The 15,095-nt window shown below is 34.3% G+C and overlaps 1 protein-coding gene across 1 annotated transcript in view; it reads right to left on the reverse strand.

Moving 5' to 3' along the window:
* LOC149289282 (cilia- and flagella-associated protein 47-like) overlaps window positions 1–15,095 on the reverse strand; it is a 152,555-nt gene that overhangs the window by 10,305 nt on the left and 127,155 nt on the right. Inside the window, exons 55-58 of the mRNA XM_089490919.1 lie at window positions 13,993–14,149; window positions 5,618–5,774; window positions 4,886–4,980; window positions 1,156–1,314 (exon numbers count right to left, since the gene is read on the reverse strand). Coding sequence (XP_089347045.1) covers window positions 1,156–1,314; window positions 4,886–4,980; window positions 5,618–5,774; window positions 13,993–14,149 — 568 coding nt within the window. The remainder of the gene's footprint in view (window positions 1–1,155; window positions 1,315–4,885; window positions 4,981–5,617; window positions 5,775–13,992; window positions 14,150–15,095) is intronic.

A 15,095-nucleotide genomic window follows, 5' to 3' on the forward strand; every position in this document is an offset into this window, starting at 1 on the left:
GGCATCACAAGGGGGCAAAAATACAAAAGGGGAAGTTAATGACAAAGCAGTGTAGAAAAAATTTTTATAATTTTTTTATGCTTCAGTGTGGCAGAGCTTGTCCTGGTGTATGTGTGTTTGGGTGTTGGTGTGGCAGAGCCTGTCCTGGTGTGTGTGTGTTTGGGTGTCGGTGTGGCAAAGCCTGTCCTGGTGTGTGTGTGTGTTTGGGTGTTGCCGTGACAGAGCCTGTCCTGGTGTGTGTGTGTTTGGGTATCAGTGTCGCAGAGCCTGTCCTGGTGTGTGTGTGTTTGGGTGTTGTTGTGGCACAGCCTGTCCTGGTGTGTGTGTTTGGGTATCAGTGTGGCAGAGCCTGTTCTGCTGTGTGTGTTTAGGTGTCATTGTGGTAGATCCTGTCCTGGTGAGTGTGTGTGTGTTTGGGTATCAGTGTGGCAGAGCCTGTCCTGGTGAGTGTGTGTGTTTGGGTGTTGGTGTGGTAGGTGGATACCAATAACACTTTTGTATTACATAACAGAGTCAGTTTTCAAACACAGGATGCAGCTAATGTAAATGTATATTTTAATGGTTAGGAAAGGCACAAAATTATTGGTGGGGACGTAGAAAAACTTTCTGTCACTGTAACAGACACGGATGAAGAATAGTTAAGGCACAGATAGATAGGGAGCCGAATTAAGATAAAATCACATATTTTTTTAAACAAACCATATCTGACTTATATAGACAGTTATTAGTCAGCTCAGCTAGATGTCAGACATGGCAATTCCCCTGGAGAGCTCATCATTCTCTAATAAAGTGGTGGGTGGTGTGTGAATAGCAGAGTCTTTGTGCAGGGATTATCTGGTATTATGACAGCTCAGGAGCGCGGAGCGGATTTGGGATCACCAGCACAGGTGATAAAAGGATACAGCAGTTCCATTTACTTTAAGCAGCTGGATACGATCACCAGAATTGAAGGTATATTTTTTTATCAATTTGTATATTATTTTTCTCTCCCTTTTATTATCATCAGGAAAGCCTTTATCAGTTGTAATTTAATGATCAAGACAACAAAATCATAAAAAGGTAAGCCTGCATTTGAACTAACTACTGAGTAGTAAAAAATGTGAAATTTATATGCATAAACCTATAGTGCAATGACAACAAATTTAAGAGCCGTACCATTGCCGACTTGAACTTCCTCCTGTATTTGGTTGGACATTTCACCTTGTCTCATGCAGGATTTATTTCCTGGCATAGCAGTCTGACCTGGAACAGCACCAGTTAACAGCACTTCTATCCTCTCCTCAGTCCGACTTCTTGCTTGACAGGATACAACAGCTGGAATTAAAAAGATCATGCTGTAAGCAAATATCATAATATAAATGCATATTTGACAAGGTCTCTGGTTTCTTCAACGATTGTTTTTATTTCATGTCATAATCTGACCTCTGGAATTACACTACGGCAGTGAGCTAGAATGCTACACAATACACTCAAGACATTGCTCCAACCATTTCCAAACATGGAATGGAAACTGACATGGCTTCCACATGTCTAAAAATCTACAGTTATTACTTCTCTTCTGACGTTAATCATCTTGTGCTTTACACACTTTTATATGTTTTCCCGATTATTAAATTGTTCACAGGTGATTGCGTACATTGAACCAGCAGGAGATGACCTCCTTCCAGAAGTAATCAAGGACTTTTATTTGGCATCTTAAAGCAATCCATGTCTTTCTATCAGTACTAACGGATTTATTTATTTGCTTACAAGACTGACAGCTTAAAACTGCATTTCCAAACCCACACAGGAGTAAATAACAACCCCTCATCAGAATAATATGACATATGCTGGTAATATGTCAGGTTACACAGCTCAGCTTCAGAATGCATACACATATATTTTTTTTTTACTGTAGTCCGTGTTTTCTTTATTAACATATAATGGTTATAATATAGTTGGGACAATAAAGAGTCAAAAAATGACTGTTTTTGACATTAAAAATGAATGGCATGTCAAATTAGATGTAGGTTCACAGACAAATGCAAGTTGGGTGAATTAGGAGACACCTTAAACATATTACTTTTAAAAGAAACTTTAATGTCACTCACACTGTGTGTTCTTTATAAATAAAAATAGTGGTTAACAGTTTTTCTTAAAAGCAAATATACTGAACAAAAGAATAACTGAAAATTACTATGGAACTGCCATTGAATCAATATGTTGATGCTGAAGAGCTAATGACCGTTATAATTTAGAATTGTTATCATTATCAATAATATACCTTGCAGCAATGTCACATTGTTTAATTTTTCCATTGGGAGCTTTTAAGTCCATTTAAAGTATCCTTGGAGGATATGTTATTCTCAACCAACAATGATTTAATCAATATCATTCAAGAATATGTGTTAATTTTGTTCTTGTTTCCTACAATAGTGCAAAACGTACTTATGGTTCTCAAGTGTTGTGCATAAAAATAGTTTATTCAAGATTCATACACACGTAAACACAGTATACTACATATATTTTTTCAAAAATAAAATCTCAGAATTTTATAGTAATCAGTATTTTCTGGCTAGGTGACTGTTTCTTGGGCATCTTCCTGAGGGCGTATGTCGGCTATATATTTTTTATTACAGTCAATATTTGTTAGGTACTACAACCACATACAACCATATAAAAAATATATTATGTAAAATATATAATGTGTATGTATATATATATATATATATATATATCATGTATTTCTACATTATTTCATTAATTCAATATGTAAAAATGCGACAAAAAATGATTCCCAAAGCTGAATTTATGTACAAAAATCCATTAAAACAGATAGAGCGAGAGTCTTATTATATAGTTCAACTAATTGCATTGTGGAGAAGAACTTGGAACATTGTACTACCACCACCATAAAAAATATATTATGTATATATATATATATAAAATGTATTTCTACATTATTTCAATAATTCAATATGTACAAATGCAACAAAAAATAGTTTTGTGTCCAAGTTATGTCCAAATTACCATTAAAACAGATAGAGCGAGAGTCTAATTAAATAGTTCAACTAATTGCACTGTGGAGAAGAACGTGTTACTTGGACACCCCTCGAGAAATCTAAACAAATGTTTAGTGTGCCTTTGGAAGCAGACTGGATTATATACAAACATGATCTGGAGAAATGGAGCATCAGATACATTAAGCAGTGGTCGTGACACAGTAGAAATTAATTTAATATAGATTAATCACATTACTTCTAATTGTTCAGGTTAAATGGTGGTGCCAATTCAGAATGGAAGTGACAATCAAATTAGATATTGCTATATTCTAATAAGGGCATTTAAAAATGTATTCTGGTTTAGGTACAAGTAATGCAAGGTTAAAAAGAAACCTGAAACAACCAGAAGATGTTCTAATTTGAATGCTAATTAAACTGGTGATAATAGGATCATGCTGTGCACAAAATGGAAGATTAGATGCTAGCATTCCCCATTTGTGCCCCTTATGACTTAAGAAATAACCACTGAAATATGTAATGTTACAATGCAGGCGTAGGTGTGCAGATGCAAATAAAAGTAATAAAATGGTAGCTAATAAATACAACTAACAGCTTCCAAACATTCAGCCGTGCAGTACGTAAAAACATCTTAACGTGCTAGGTATTTCTGATTAACAGCACAGAAGATATAATATAACCCCAAAACTATACATGAAAATATAAATAAAGACAAATATATTCTGAACACTCTCCAAGGTCTCCTCCAATCCCAAATCCCAATGTCTGCCACACTCCGCGAGCTCCCTGAGGAGGCTAGAACTTTGCCTAACGAAGCAAAGCACCTCGGTGGCTATATTGACTTATTGATTTATTGATATCTAAAGCTGGTCTTTGTGCACACTATTTTTGTGAGTGCATATATATATATATATATATATATATATATTTATTTTTTTTACTATATATAACAGAGTCATGCTATGTATACTCCCCCCCCACACATGTAAATTTATTTTTATGAGAGATGTCCAGTCCATGATCACATTGTGTGGTTTGGATGACAACTGAAGGTGCTCTGCACTCTCATGTATCGTCTATTTTGGGCTTTGCTTAATTCCAGCCTATTACTTCTCTTCTGACGTTAATCATCTTGTGCTTTACACACTTTTATATGTTTTCCCGATTATTAAATTGTTCACAGGTGATTGCGTACATTGAACCAGCAGGAGATGACCTCCTTCCAGAAGTAATCAAGGACTTTTATTTGGCATCTTAAAGCAATCCATGTCTTTCTATCAGTACTAACGGATTTATTTATTTGCTTACAAGACTGACAGCTTAAAACTGCATTTCCAAACCCACACAGGAGTAAATAACAACCCCTCATCAGAATAATATGACATATGCTGGTAATATGTCAGGTTACACAGCTCAGCTTCAGAATGCATACACATATATTTTTTTTTTACTGTAGTCCGTGTTTTCTTTATTAACATATAATGGTTATGTTAATGACCAATGTCAGTTTCCATTGATATGCTTTAGATAGTAATCAGAACCAAGAGAAAAAAAAGAAAAGGAATTGGACAGGGCACAGCAGCTAAAGATAAGCCAAGAAGAAAGAACAAGGTATATTCGGAAAATGACAGGATTAAGGGATAAAGGGAGGATAAATAGAGGAGACTGTGTTAATACACTGTTCTCAGTTATTGTCTGTTTTTCTGATTTTTTTTTCATGCTACATAAGTGTATGCCTGCTCTACTGTGTTCACTAAACCATCCATTTTCTTCGGGGTATGTGTGTGTAAATATATTATAATATTTCCATAGATAGATGCAGAGAAAATACAGGCATTTTCATTAGAAAGAAAGGGGTATAAATAGTAACCATTTGTCAGTAATACCTGGTGATGATTTGGAAGGTGAGGCTTCTGGTATTCCATGAACGGGATAAATCCATCGTATACCGGAAATGGCCCCTTCCTCTGTCCTGGTTATGCTGTTTAAAAATGTACAATGCAATTAGTTGTCTTGTTTGCAACCACTTTACAATTGTTTTATATCTGTGTTTACAATGGAAGCAGAATTTATTGGAAAATGGGGATTTTGTGTCATACTAATGACCAGTCAGAGAGCCTGTACTAAATGTATCTTAGCATCCCAATATAAAGACATGCGCATACGTAAAGAAATATTTAGCTCAAATAACTTCTTAGCCCATAGATATTTCCAACTAATACAATTAGGCATAGAAGGAAAATACACTGAACTTGCATATATTTATGGTTCTATAAACAATATCATTGGCTTCCTTGAAATCTCCATATAGTTTAAAGACAGCAGTATTATTTTTTTGGAGGGAATTCTATTTATGTCACATAGCTTATGTGTTTAGAATTTTTATTTTGTTCAAATAATCACAATGTTTATATCAATTGACACAAAGTACTACATTTGTCTGTTTTTTTAAGGGGGGGAATGATTCTACTGAAACTTAGCAGATAGCTAGCTTAGGTCTTTCAAAGTTATAACCATGCAGGATCCAAAGAAAAAACATGGAAGCTCTGTATTTTAAATTGAACATTGTGGGATACTACGCCAACAAGATGCAAGAAATGGCGTGACTGGTCCGTTACCTTTTCAGCTCTGTGACTGATTCCTCTAAATCTTGAGCCCAGGTCTCACCATCTGCTTTCACCATGTGTACCACAACAAGAGCTTCATAAAGCTTCATTGTGTCTGGGGCAAACAACACAGGGATGTCAAACTTTTCCTTGGGAGCTAAAGCAATAGCTGAAAAATACAAAGAACATGTGGGTAAAGCCAAGGCATGAATGGATTGCAGTGTGAAATTATCCTTTTTAACTACTTATTTAACTACTAAGACAAAACAAATTCAAAATGCACATTTTATAAATTAATAGGGCAACATTTTAATACTTCTGAATTCATACCGTAAAAGAAAGAAATTATATATAATTGTATATATATATATATATATATATATATATATATACACATATATACACACACACACAATATACAAGATTTTTTTCACAGCAATATCAAGCAAAAACAAACAATTCTTAGGCTTTTTTACATGTCTCACTTTTAATAAAAAAAAAAATAGTTACTGCAACCCAATGGTTTGAACATTTATGAAAAGAAATTGGATTGGCATATCCCCTCCAGATGTAACATACCAATGTGCATCACTAGCCATCTTAAATGTTAGGATGCACAAATGAATATTAGCTCTATAATGGTTAACATGTACACTGGCTTACATTAATCCATCTAATTAATGTATATGCTGCTGTGTCACTGTATATGTTCTGAAATGCAAGTACATCTATGTGATACTGGCCATCGGAACCTGTAACAGCTTCAATTCACATAAGCCATATCTGAGCACCAGCATTTCCTTAAGAGGTTATAGAACATTTTCCTCTTGGATCCTTAAAAAAGAAGTTCAACTAAGGCAAGCATTTATATAATTAAAATATAGTACAATAACAGACAAATGCTTGAAATGATAATAGCAGATATAAACACTGAATTATTCAGGCAGAAAAACATTGCAAGAGAAATAGATAATGAAGAAAAATAGAATAAGAAGACCAAAAAGGATTTATACAAATCTGTGTAAAAAAACCAAAACACTTTTGAGGATGGAGGTAATTTACAGCAAATCTATAGTAACCATTGCAAAATTACTTATTTGGATCTAATGGCACAAATTTGATAAAAACAATAAACTTACTAATAATGAATGCTTCTTTGAAAATTTGAAGGTGTTCAGTGTACCTAATTAAGATGAAATGATAAGCCTACTGTAGTATAAGCTAGCAGGCAGCCCTCTGACTGGAGAACAATTAATTAAAAAATAAATAATTTTTCAATAAATGTGAGGAGTCAATGTACTGCTGGATGTATAAGGAAAGATAAGCTTACAAAAAAGGCAATACGGAAAAGTATATAGAGGGTGAAAAAGACACAGAGCAGTAACTTTGGAAATGATGGTACCTGCGGTTTTCATTATGTTGTATTAGATTACTAGCCCTAGCATACTTGTAAGCTCTTTGTGGACAGGGCCCTCTTGCCTTTGTTATTTAATTTGTTATATATTATATATATATATTTATATAACTAATTGGTAATGCTAATAATAAAGATCCCACATGTGAATTCTGTTTATTGTACTGTAATATTAACTAGCCAAAAATGAACATCCCAAGTGGCTACCCACAGAACAGTTCATAGTTTGTATGGGATTTACGTATGCTTGATAAACTGTGGTATAAAGCGGTCGTGCAGTTATGACTAATCAGGGCTAATATCTAGCCACATCCAATAATCCTAAAAATAGGGCAATATAGCTACCCGGTTTGTCCTATATATTGAATTACATTAGCAATGCTTGCTGAAAATGTTCTCTACCATTAGGCCCTCTGTACGCCGATGAAAATATTCTATTCCATTTCCAGCTACAATGGTCATGTGCAATATTAACAACATCTACACTTTATTTCTGATCCATTAGAAGTTAGACAGAATGTGCTTCTTTCCATAAAAGGAAAATTCAAAGTGACCCCAAACTTTTGAAGGGTAATGTATGTATTCATTATTATTTTATCAACTGCTTACATTTGTTTCTGAATATTTTAATACTACATACTTGTTTCTGTTCGTCACAGTGTATATACCTTTAGATAATCCCCTAACTACTCACCAGTGTAAATACAATCTCAATTTTTGCATACAAATAAAATTATTATTTGTTGCCATGATTATGCTGGTAATGGAATTTAGCAAATAAACATTTTATTAAAAACATATAAAGCCGTTCTTGAAGACAGAGAGCTTTGCTTTAAGCACCATCTTATTGCAATGCTTTATCTATTTCATTAATCATGTTTGTGTGGGTATGCAATAAAGCAGAACATTTTCTGACAAAGGGGAATGAAATTGCTTTTGTTTCAGGTACAATTGAATGTTTGGCAAGTCTGAGTTATGTTTGATCAGGTTTGACAGTTAATTTGTATTTTCCTGCATAATACCATACTCATTCACCTTACTGTGGAAATGCGATGTTTTATTATTAATATTAATGCATATCATCTTCTTCACAAGCAAGATGAGCAGAATGAAATGTCTTTCTTCTATAACATATTCTGTCAGTTTTAAGAAAAAAGTTCTGCCCATTTATAAACACAGATGCCTAGATATTTATTATATTTTTAATCAGATCACATTGGCACAATCATACTGATTTTCTGTCTCGTTATGGAACTGTTATGAGTTGTAACAGGTTGTGCATTCTTTTTACTGTATAGTCCTCTGGTACCCGTAGGTTTAAATTTTTTTTCTGCATGGCAAGCAAAGGCTGTACTGTGCTTTTACCAAAGTGCATAAACTCATGTGACTTCAGTAGGTTGCGCTGGACCAAAGAACCAAGAACGCTTCTTCTAGCTTAATGTGATGGCCAGATTAGTGAACACTCAAGTGCTTGCTAAATAAAGCCTTTAAAATTGTGATACATTTGTTAATCTAAAAACAATCAAAGCCGTCTTTTTTTTTTCACGCAGAGGAGAGAGAGGGGAGCCAAGCGGTCGCTCAAGAATAAGTTTTCAGCAACTACTTGGCGCCCCTCACTCTACTTGGCGGGGCTTCTAGCTCGGTCGCGGTGCCGGCATTTCATGCTGAGCGCCGGAATATGACGTCATATACCGGCGCTCAGCAGTGATGCAGGGACACCTGTGTGTGTAATCTCATGTGATTCATAGTGTGTCCCTGAATGGCAGAGTGTTTTGCTATTTTTTTTTAAACATTTACTTAAGAGGTATGACTGACCTGTCCATAGGGTTATATTTAACCCCTTATCAATTACATTTTTTAAATGTAATTATTACATTGTTTTTAAAATGGGGGTTTATGAGTTGCAGTGGAGGGCATTTGTTGATATTAGTGAATACATGAGTTGCTTTGCACATTGTAGAAGGTGAGTGCTTAAATCAACTGATGGATCCACTTTTGAGTAAATAGACTAACAAGTGGTTTAATGTCTGACACACTCTGACAATTAAAAAATATTGTGTATACAGTATATATATATATATATATATATATATAAATTACAGATTAGGAAACCATTTTGACAGGCCAAATAACAAGATGCAACTGCTACACTTTGATTTCTTGCTTAAAATAAAAAACAAAAAGCTTGGCCCCTGAAAATAAAAATGTATACATGCAGGAAAATAAATAGCTAGTGTACATATACATAACATCAGTATATAAGTAGTAAAGTAGGTACCTTGAGTTTGTTTCAGAGGCAAAGAGAATGCAGGCTGTTTATTGATAGAATGGCGCAGAATAGATGCACTGAGACGATGCATGGTTTGTTCTTGATCTGAAAAACACCACAAAAACAGATGGAAAATTCTCTTAGATTTCAATGTCAAATTCAAGGAAATAGATTTACCAAGAGTTGAAATTTGATCAAAGGCCTTTTCTAATGAAAGTACTTCACGGATGAATGTTCTTCAAAGTATACTCTCAAATAGGAGGTGACAGCATCTCCCTCCCCTTCTTTTTCTGTTTGCATTTTTAATCACCTTACTTGCCTGAACTAATCTAAGGCTCTAACCTGGAAATTATATTACATTTCAGTATTTTTGATTGTTGACTATAAACATAATCGAATAACAATCACTAAAATTGTGAAGAAAAAAGATTTTTGGTAGAAAATCTAATGATTTAAAAAAGATATGCTAATTTTGCAATCTTGGCCACTGTGTTCAGATTGAAACAAGCTCACAAAACTGAAAGTATGCAGTGTTGATTCATCTCACTAACTACTTAATCTCCCCCCAAAATGTATTTTGTTCATGGTTTTATTTCATACTTTTTTAATATTTGTTTGAAAGTCAGCTTTATATCTTACAGCAAACAATTACCCATGATCCCAAGGCCTGTGCAATGGTACATGCACGGACGCTCGGAAAGTCACCAAGCATCATTTCTTTTAGAAAGGTTTCGTATTTTGTTGAAATACAAGGACGGTGAATAAAACATTGTTTTTTTGATGGTGAATAAAACATCATTGGGCCTGTTTAACCCTTTATTGAAAAGCAGGATCATGACTACCCTTTTATTTATTTAAAAAAAAATACACAGAAGTTAGTAGAGGATAGAATTACTTTTAGAAAACACTGAATTTTCGGTTGCAAAAATAAGAAAATCAACTTAAAAAATGTAATCAACTGAAAAAATTTTGAATCAATGAAAAGGAAACCTAAATTGAGAAAACAGACCTTTGCGCTGACCTTACATTGAAAAGAAATGTCTGGCCCTTCTTCAACATGGAAGGATGGATGCATACTGATTCATATAGTGCTAACAAATGCACTAAAATCACATTATGTAAAAGATTTTGATAAGTATGAACAATAGGACACCACAGAACATCTCCAACTTTTCGAACTTTATAAAAAGGCAAACATGAAAATGGACAGGCACCACAAAAGATCCCCAGATGTAGTCTGTCGATACTAAGGGTTGGATCTCATTGGACCTCCGTTTTTATGTATTTATCTGTTTTTTTTATTTACCCATATGGTGAAGCATTGTTGGAGCATTGACTGCCAAGAATTGCATCCATCCTTCACATTCTTTTTCTATATTTACTAGATTTGTGATATATTTGCTTCATGTTGGACAAAATAATACACAATATTGCCTCTAGAGAATAAAAATGTCTTCCAAGCAGTTCTGCAATAACATACAACCAATTATGTTATTTCTGATGATTATTATAGCATTGCAATCTTCACAGATACTTCAGGAAAATAAAAAGATGTGTCAAGGGCATGTTTCTTCCAATGGTTTATTAATTTTATTTCAAGGTTATCCTTATAAGACAAGAAAATGCAGCTTTCACCAAAACAAATGAAAGAATATGTAGTGAAGATGGTGAATTTAGTCCTTCTGTATGTGTAACACGTAATGACATAAATGGGTTACCATAAAATGGAAAACCCCACGTTGTTCAGGGGAGTCAACATAATGCCATTTTGGAGTCAGTAGGAAAAATATTTCCTTCACATTTGCACTAGTTCATTATTTTTTTCCATGGGAACACATTTGTTTCTGAAGTATCAATATCTACTAGCTTTGTTTTTTTATTGATGAAAATCTTTTCAAATATCCACGTAATGGGTAAGTTTCCCATCCAAGACATTTAGCACAATAAATGAATTTAATAAAACCTATTTAGATCTTATAGGTATGGTAGCCTGAAACAGGTAACATAAGGGATCTGTGTGTTCCTCGTTATATACTACTAGGCTGTTATATTGCCATTGCTCAGTTAGTAAAAAACAAATAATGGCACTTAATAAAATTATGTAAAATGTTATTTTTATCTAGTATGTTGGCAACTAAAAAATAAGAAACCAAAATGTCATGCAAATCACTTACACTTGAAAATGTTTTCTAATTGTAATTAGTAATTCAAAAACAGCTTTGTTGAATATTTTGCTATCCATATTGTTCCTTTTTATATATGCCCATGTTATGAGGGTTGGTTATGCACAATAAATGGTGTCTTAGCAGATGTTGATATAAAAAAAAATCTGTTACAGGAAATTAAGAGAGAGGGCCTTTTTTGTTAACAAAAGCCCTAGGACTTCCCGCTGGACAAATTAGTTCAGGGTAGTTTAACACATTTCTTTGCCAGGATAAAAGACAAAATTAAATGACAAATTCCTTGGGTGAAAAGTTTTATCTTAACGTCCTTTATTTCTTCTACTCTCGACATATATATTTAAAATAAAAAAATAATTTACATGCAACAGTAAAGTATATATTGAAGACTTAGTGTACTGAACTGCAGTCTGCAGAATGTATTATTTAGGAAGGTAAAAGTTTGCTTGAGGAATTTCAAAGCTTTCACTTATTTTTAGTGTGCATTATTCAGGAACAATTCTGCTCTTCTTGTCATATTTGTCTTCATAAAATGCTAACAGTTAAAATTCAATGTTTTCTGAATAAACCCTAAAATATGCTGAAATTACTGCTGGAGGACCCAAGATACATATCATGGTATAGATGGGTAGTTATAGCTCATCAGATGCTACAGAACATCAACTTCTCATGGTTTTCTCCCCTAGTCCTTAACAGCCAAAAGGCTGACTGAGAATCTTGGAGGCTGCACATCCACATCTCTGCATCTTTTTGTCATTCCTGGTATTAATGCACTATGGTGTGAGATATTTCCTCTTGGGAAGCAAAGCTCGCCAAATTATTATTCTTCTATTAAACCTATTCTCTTGATTCTAAATGCAATAGTCCAATTAAGTTAACTGCGTAACACACAAACTACAGAACTTTCTCTTACTGGACAGAATTTTTTGAACTCAGCACATATAAGAGGAGATTATGTATAGAAGCCATTACATTTTAAGATTATTGTAATTATATTATGCCACTCATGCTTACATATCATTGCTTTGTGCCAGAATATATAATTGTATGTGTTTGAAGTTTTCTTTTTGATTTAGCTTGATAAACTAGCATTCTGTTTACAGTACAGAAAGATAAACTCTTGGTTCATGTTCATTTTACAGAAATTAAGACAAATAGGTAAAACTACTTCTGAGCAGTGAAAGCACTTTTTGACGAAGGTGCCATTTCAAGTGATACACTGTATAGAGAAATCCTTCCTTTTGATATTACAGACCTAAAAAAACAGTGATTTAATTATAATGACATGACACATTACACTGGATGTTCCTGAATTAAAAGGAACATAGCCTTAGGCAATAGGTAGCTACTGGGATTGTGCTAGCTGTCTGGATTAGGGAGTTGCCTTTGCACAGCATGTGCCAAATAAATAATCGGATGCATTCTGATCTTGTACCCATGTGCTGCTATTGTTAAACTCTGATAAATGATACATGATGTTCATTGCTATATTGTCCATTTCCTTATCAATGATCACACTGCAACATTTCTGCTTATCGCCTGTAATTGAAAAGCCTAATAAGAAGCTTCTACTTTGCAAAGGATGGTATTATGTGAAGCAGAAGGTGTGAGAATTGTGGATTCAATATGGTAGAGAAATTGTGGTTACATGTTACAAAATTACATTGGAGGAACAAGATGTATGCTTTTAGAAGGAGGTGAAAAATGATGGTTAAGAAATTGTAGCCTGGTAAAAGGAGGAACTCCCTCTTCCTCTGTACCAGTATGTGTTAATTTCATTGTCAGTTCCACTCTCCATTACTTTAATGAATCTGCTAGGTAGTGAAAAATGTTTTATGTTTATGTATATCTACATTACATTTTCCTGTAACACAAAGGCTAACAATCATTGATAACCAGTAGTATTTCTAACTTTCACCCATACAGATGCAACAAAAGTATTGCCTCCTTCTTTCTTGTATACTTCTGCTCTTGAAAGCTCAAGAAGAGGAAGAAGCAGTTTGTGCTATTTCAGAAGAAGTAGCCCCTGGCGCCAGTGATCACAAACAAAATCAATGCATTCTAATTTAATTAATGTTAGGATTTTACTTAACTCTATATTTTTCTTCGCAGGTATACATATACAAAATAAAACCTTACAAAAGAAAAGCTGTCTATATTGGTATATTATTTTAGCCTTGCTACTGCTACCTTTCTGCCTTTAAAATACATGCAAAGAAAATACAATTAAGGTTATTAATAAAACTACAGCTGTCAATTCTTTTAGCACAAAGGAATATAAAAAGTACAGGAATTATGTTTTTTCAATTTTTTTTCTTGGCTATTATTTTCCATTAAGATTTTAGACAGTACATTAATTGAGATATTCATCATTACAACACTATGAAGCATGTTCGTTTGGACTGTCTCATTATTTTTACTATAACCTTTAGCTACACTGGGGCACGAGTTGTAATTAAATTAATTCAAAGCAATTTTAAAATAATTGCATTTTTACTGTTAAACAGCTATTGTAATACGTTACCCGTTAGAATCACATCAATGAGGACATGTTCATCAGTAGGATTCCTGAAGGAAATTATGATCGAGGATAGGTTTCCAACACTGGCACAAATGCTCACTGATTCCATTGGTTGGGGTATGAGTCCTACTCCACTGACATGGAATACCCATTCCTCCACCTGCCACAAAGAGAATAATGGCATATTACTAATTATTAGATTAAAAATATCGGTTTATTAGTTTTAATTAAATCTGGGTGGGGGAGTAGTGTCAAGCCACACCCACTGCCTGACCAATAGTAAATTAACGTGAAATCATTACTATGTAGAGCCGCCCCCTAGTGCTGCTTTAGCACCACAGCCTAAGGGCATAGCAGGGGGCAAGCATGAGTGAGGTTTAGATGCAGTGTAAGGAAGTTTTACTTTACTGGGTAGTAGATAATTGAACACCCTGACAGCAGAAATGGTAGAGGCTAATACAGTGATTTAAACATGCATGGGATACGCATAAAGCTTTCCTGAAACTAAGATGAGACCAAGGAATAAGGTCTGAGTCTTATCAGCTCTACGTAATATGATGGCTGCATAAATCAATAAATTATAATACTGGTATTATCAGAATTCTGCCAATAAATTCTAGGTCTCTATTTGTAGACCTTCCAATACTTTACTCCAGGGGTGGGCAATTAATTTTCCCATGGGGCCACATGAGAAATTGGAATGGTTTTAGAGGGCCAGACCTCTACAAACTACAAACTCCGAAGCCTTGTCCATTTTGTTAACTTATGTGCTGTTTAATAAAGTTATTCAAGCCTACGTCATTGGTAGAGGTGCTTGAATAAGTAAGGCCTGAATAACTATTAGCACAGCACAGAAGTGAACAAAATGAACAAGGCTTTGGAGTGCATACCGTATTTTTCGCTCTATAAGACGCACCTGCTGATAAGACGCACCTAGATTTTAGAGGAGAAAAAAAAGGAAAAAATATTTTGAGCTAAAAAATGGGCTAAAATATTTATTACAATAACTGAATAAGCTATGAACACAGTAAGACACACGCAGTAAGACACACACAGACACAGTAAGACACACACAGACACAGTAAGACACACACAGACACAGTGAG

Source organism: Sceloporus occidentalis, unplaced genomic scaffold, assembly GCF_023333645.1.
Source record: "Sceloporus occidentalis isolate IW3139 unplaced genomic scaffold, rSceOcc1.0.p SCAF_47, whole genome shotgun sequence".
NCBI classification, from domain to species: domain Eukaryota; kingdom Metazoa; phylum Chordata; class Lepidosauria; order Squamata; family Phrynosomatidae; genus Sceloporus; species Sceloporus occidentalis.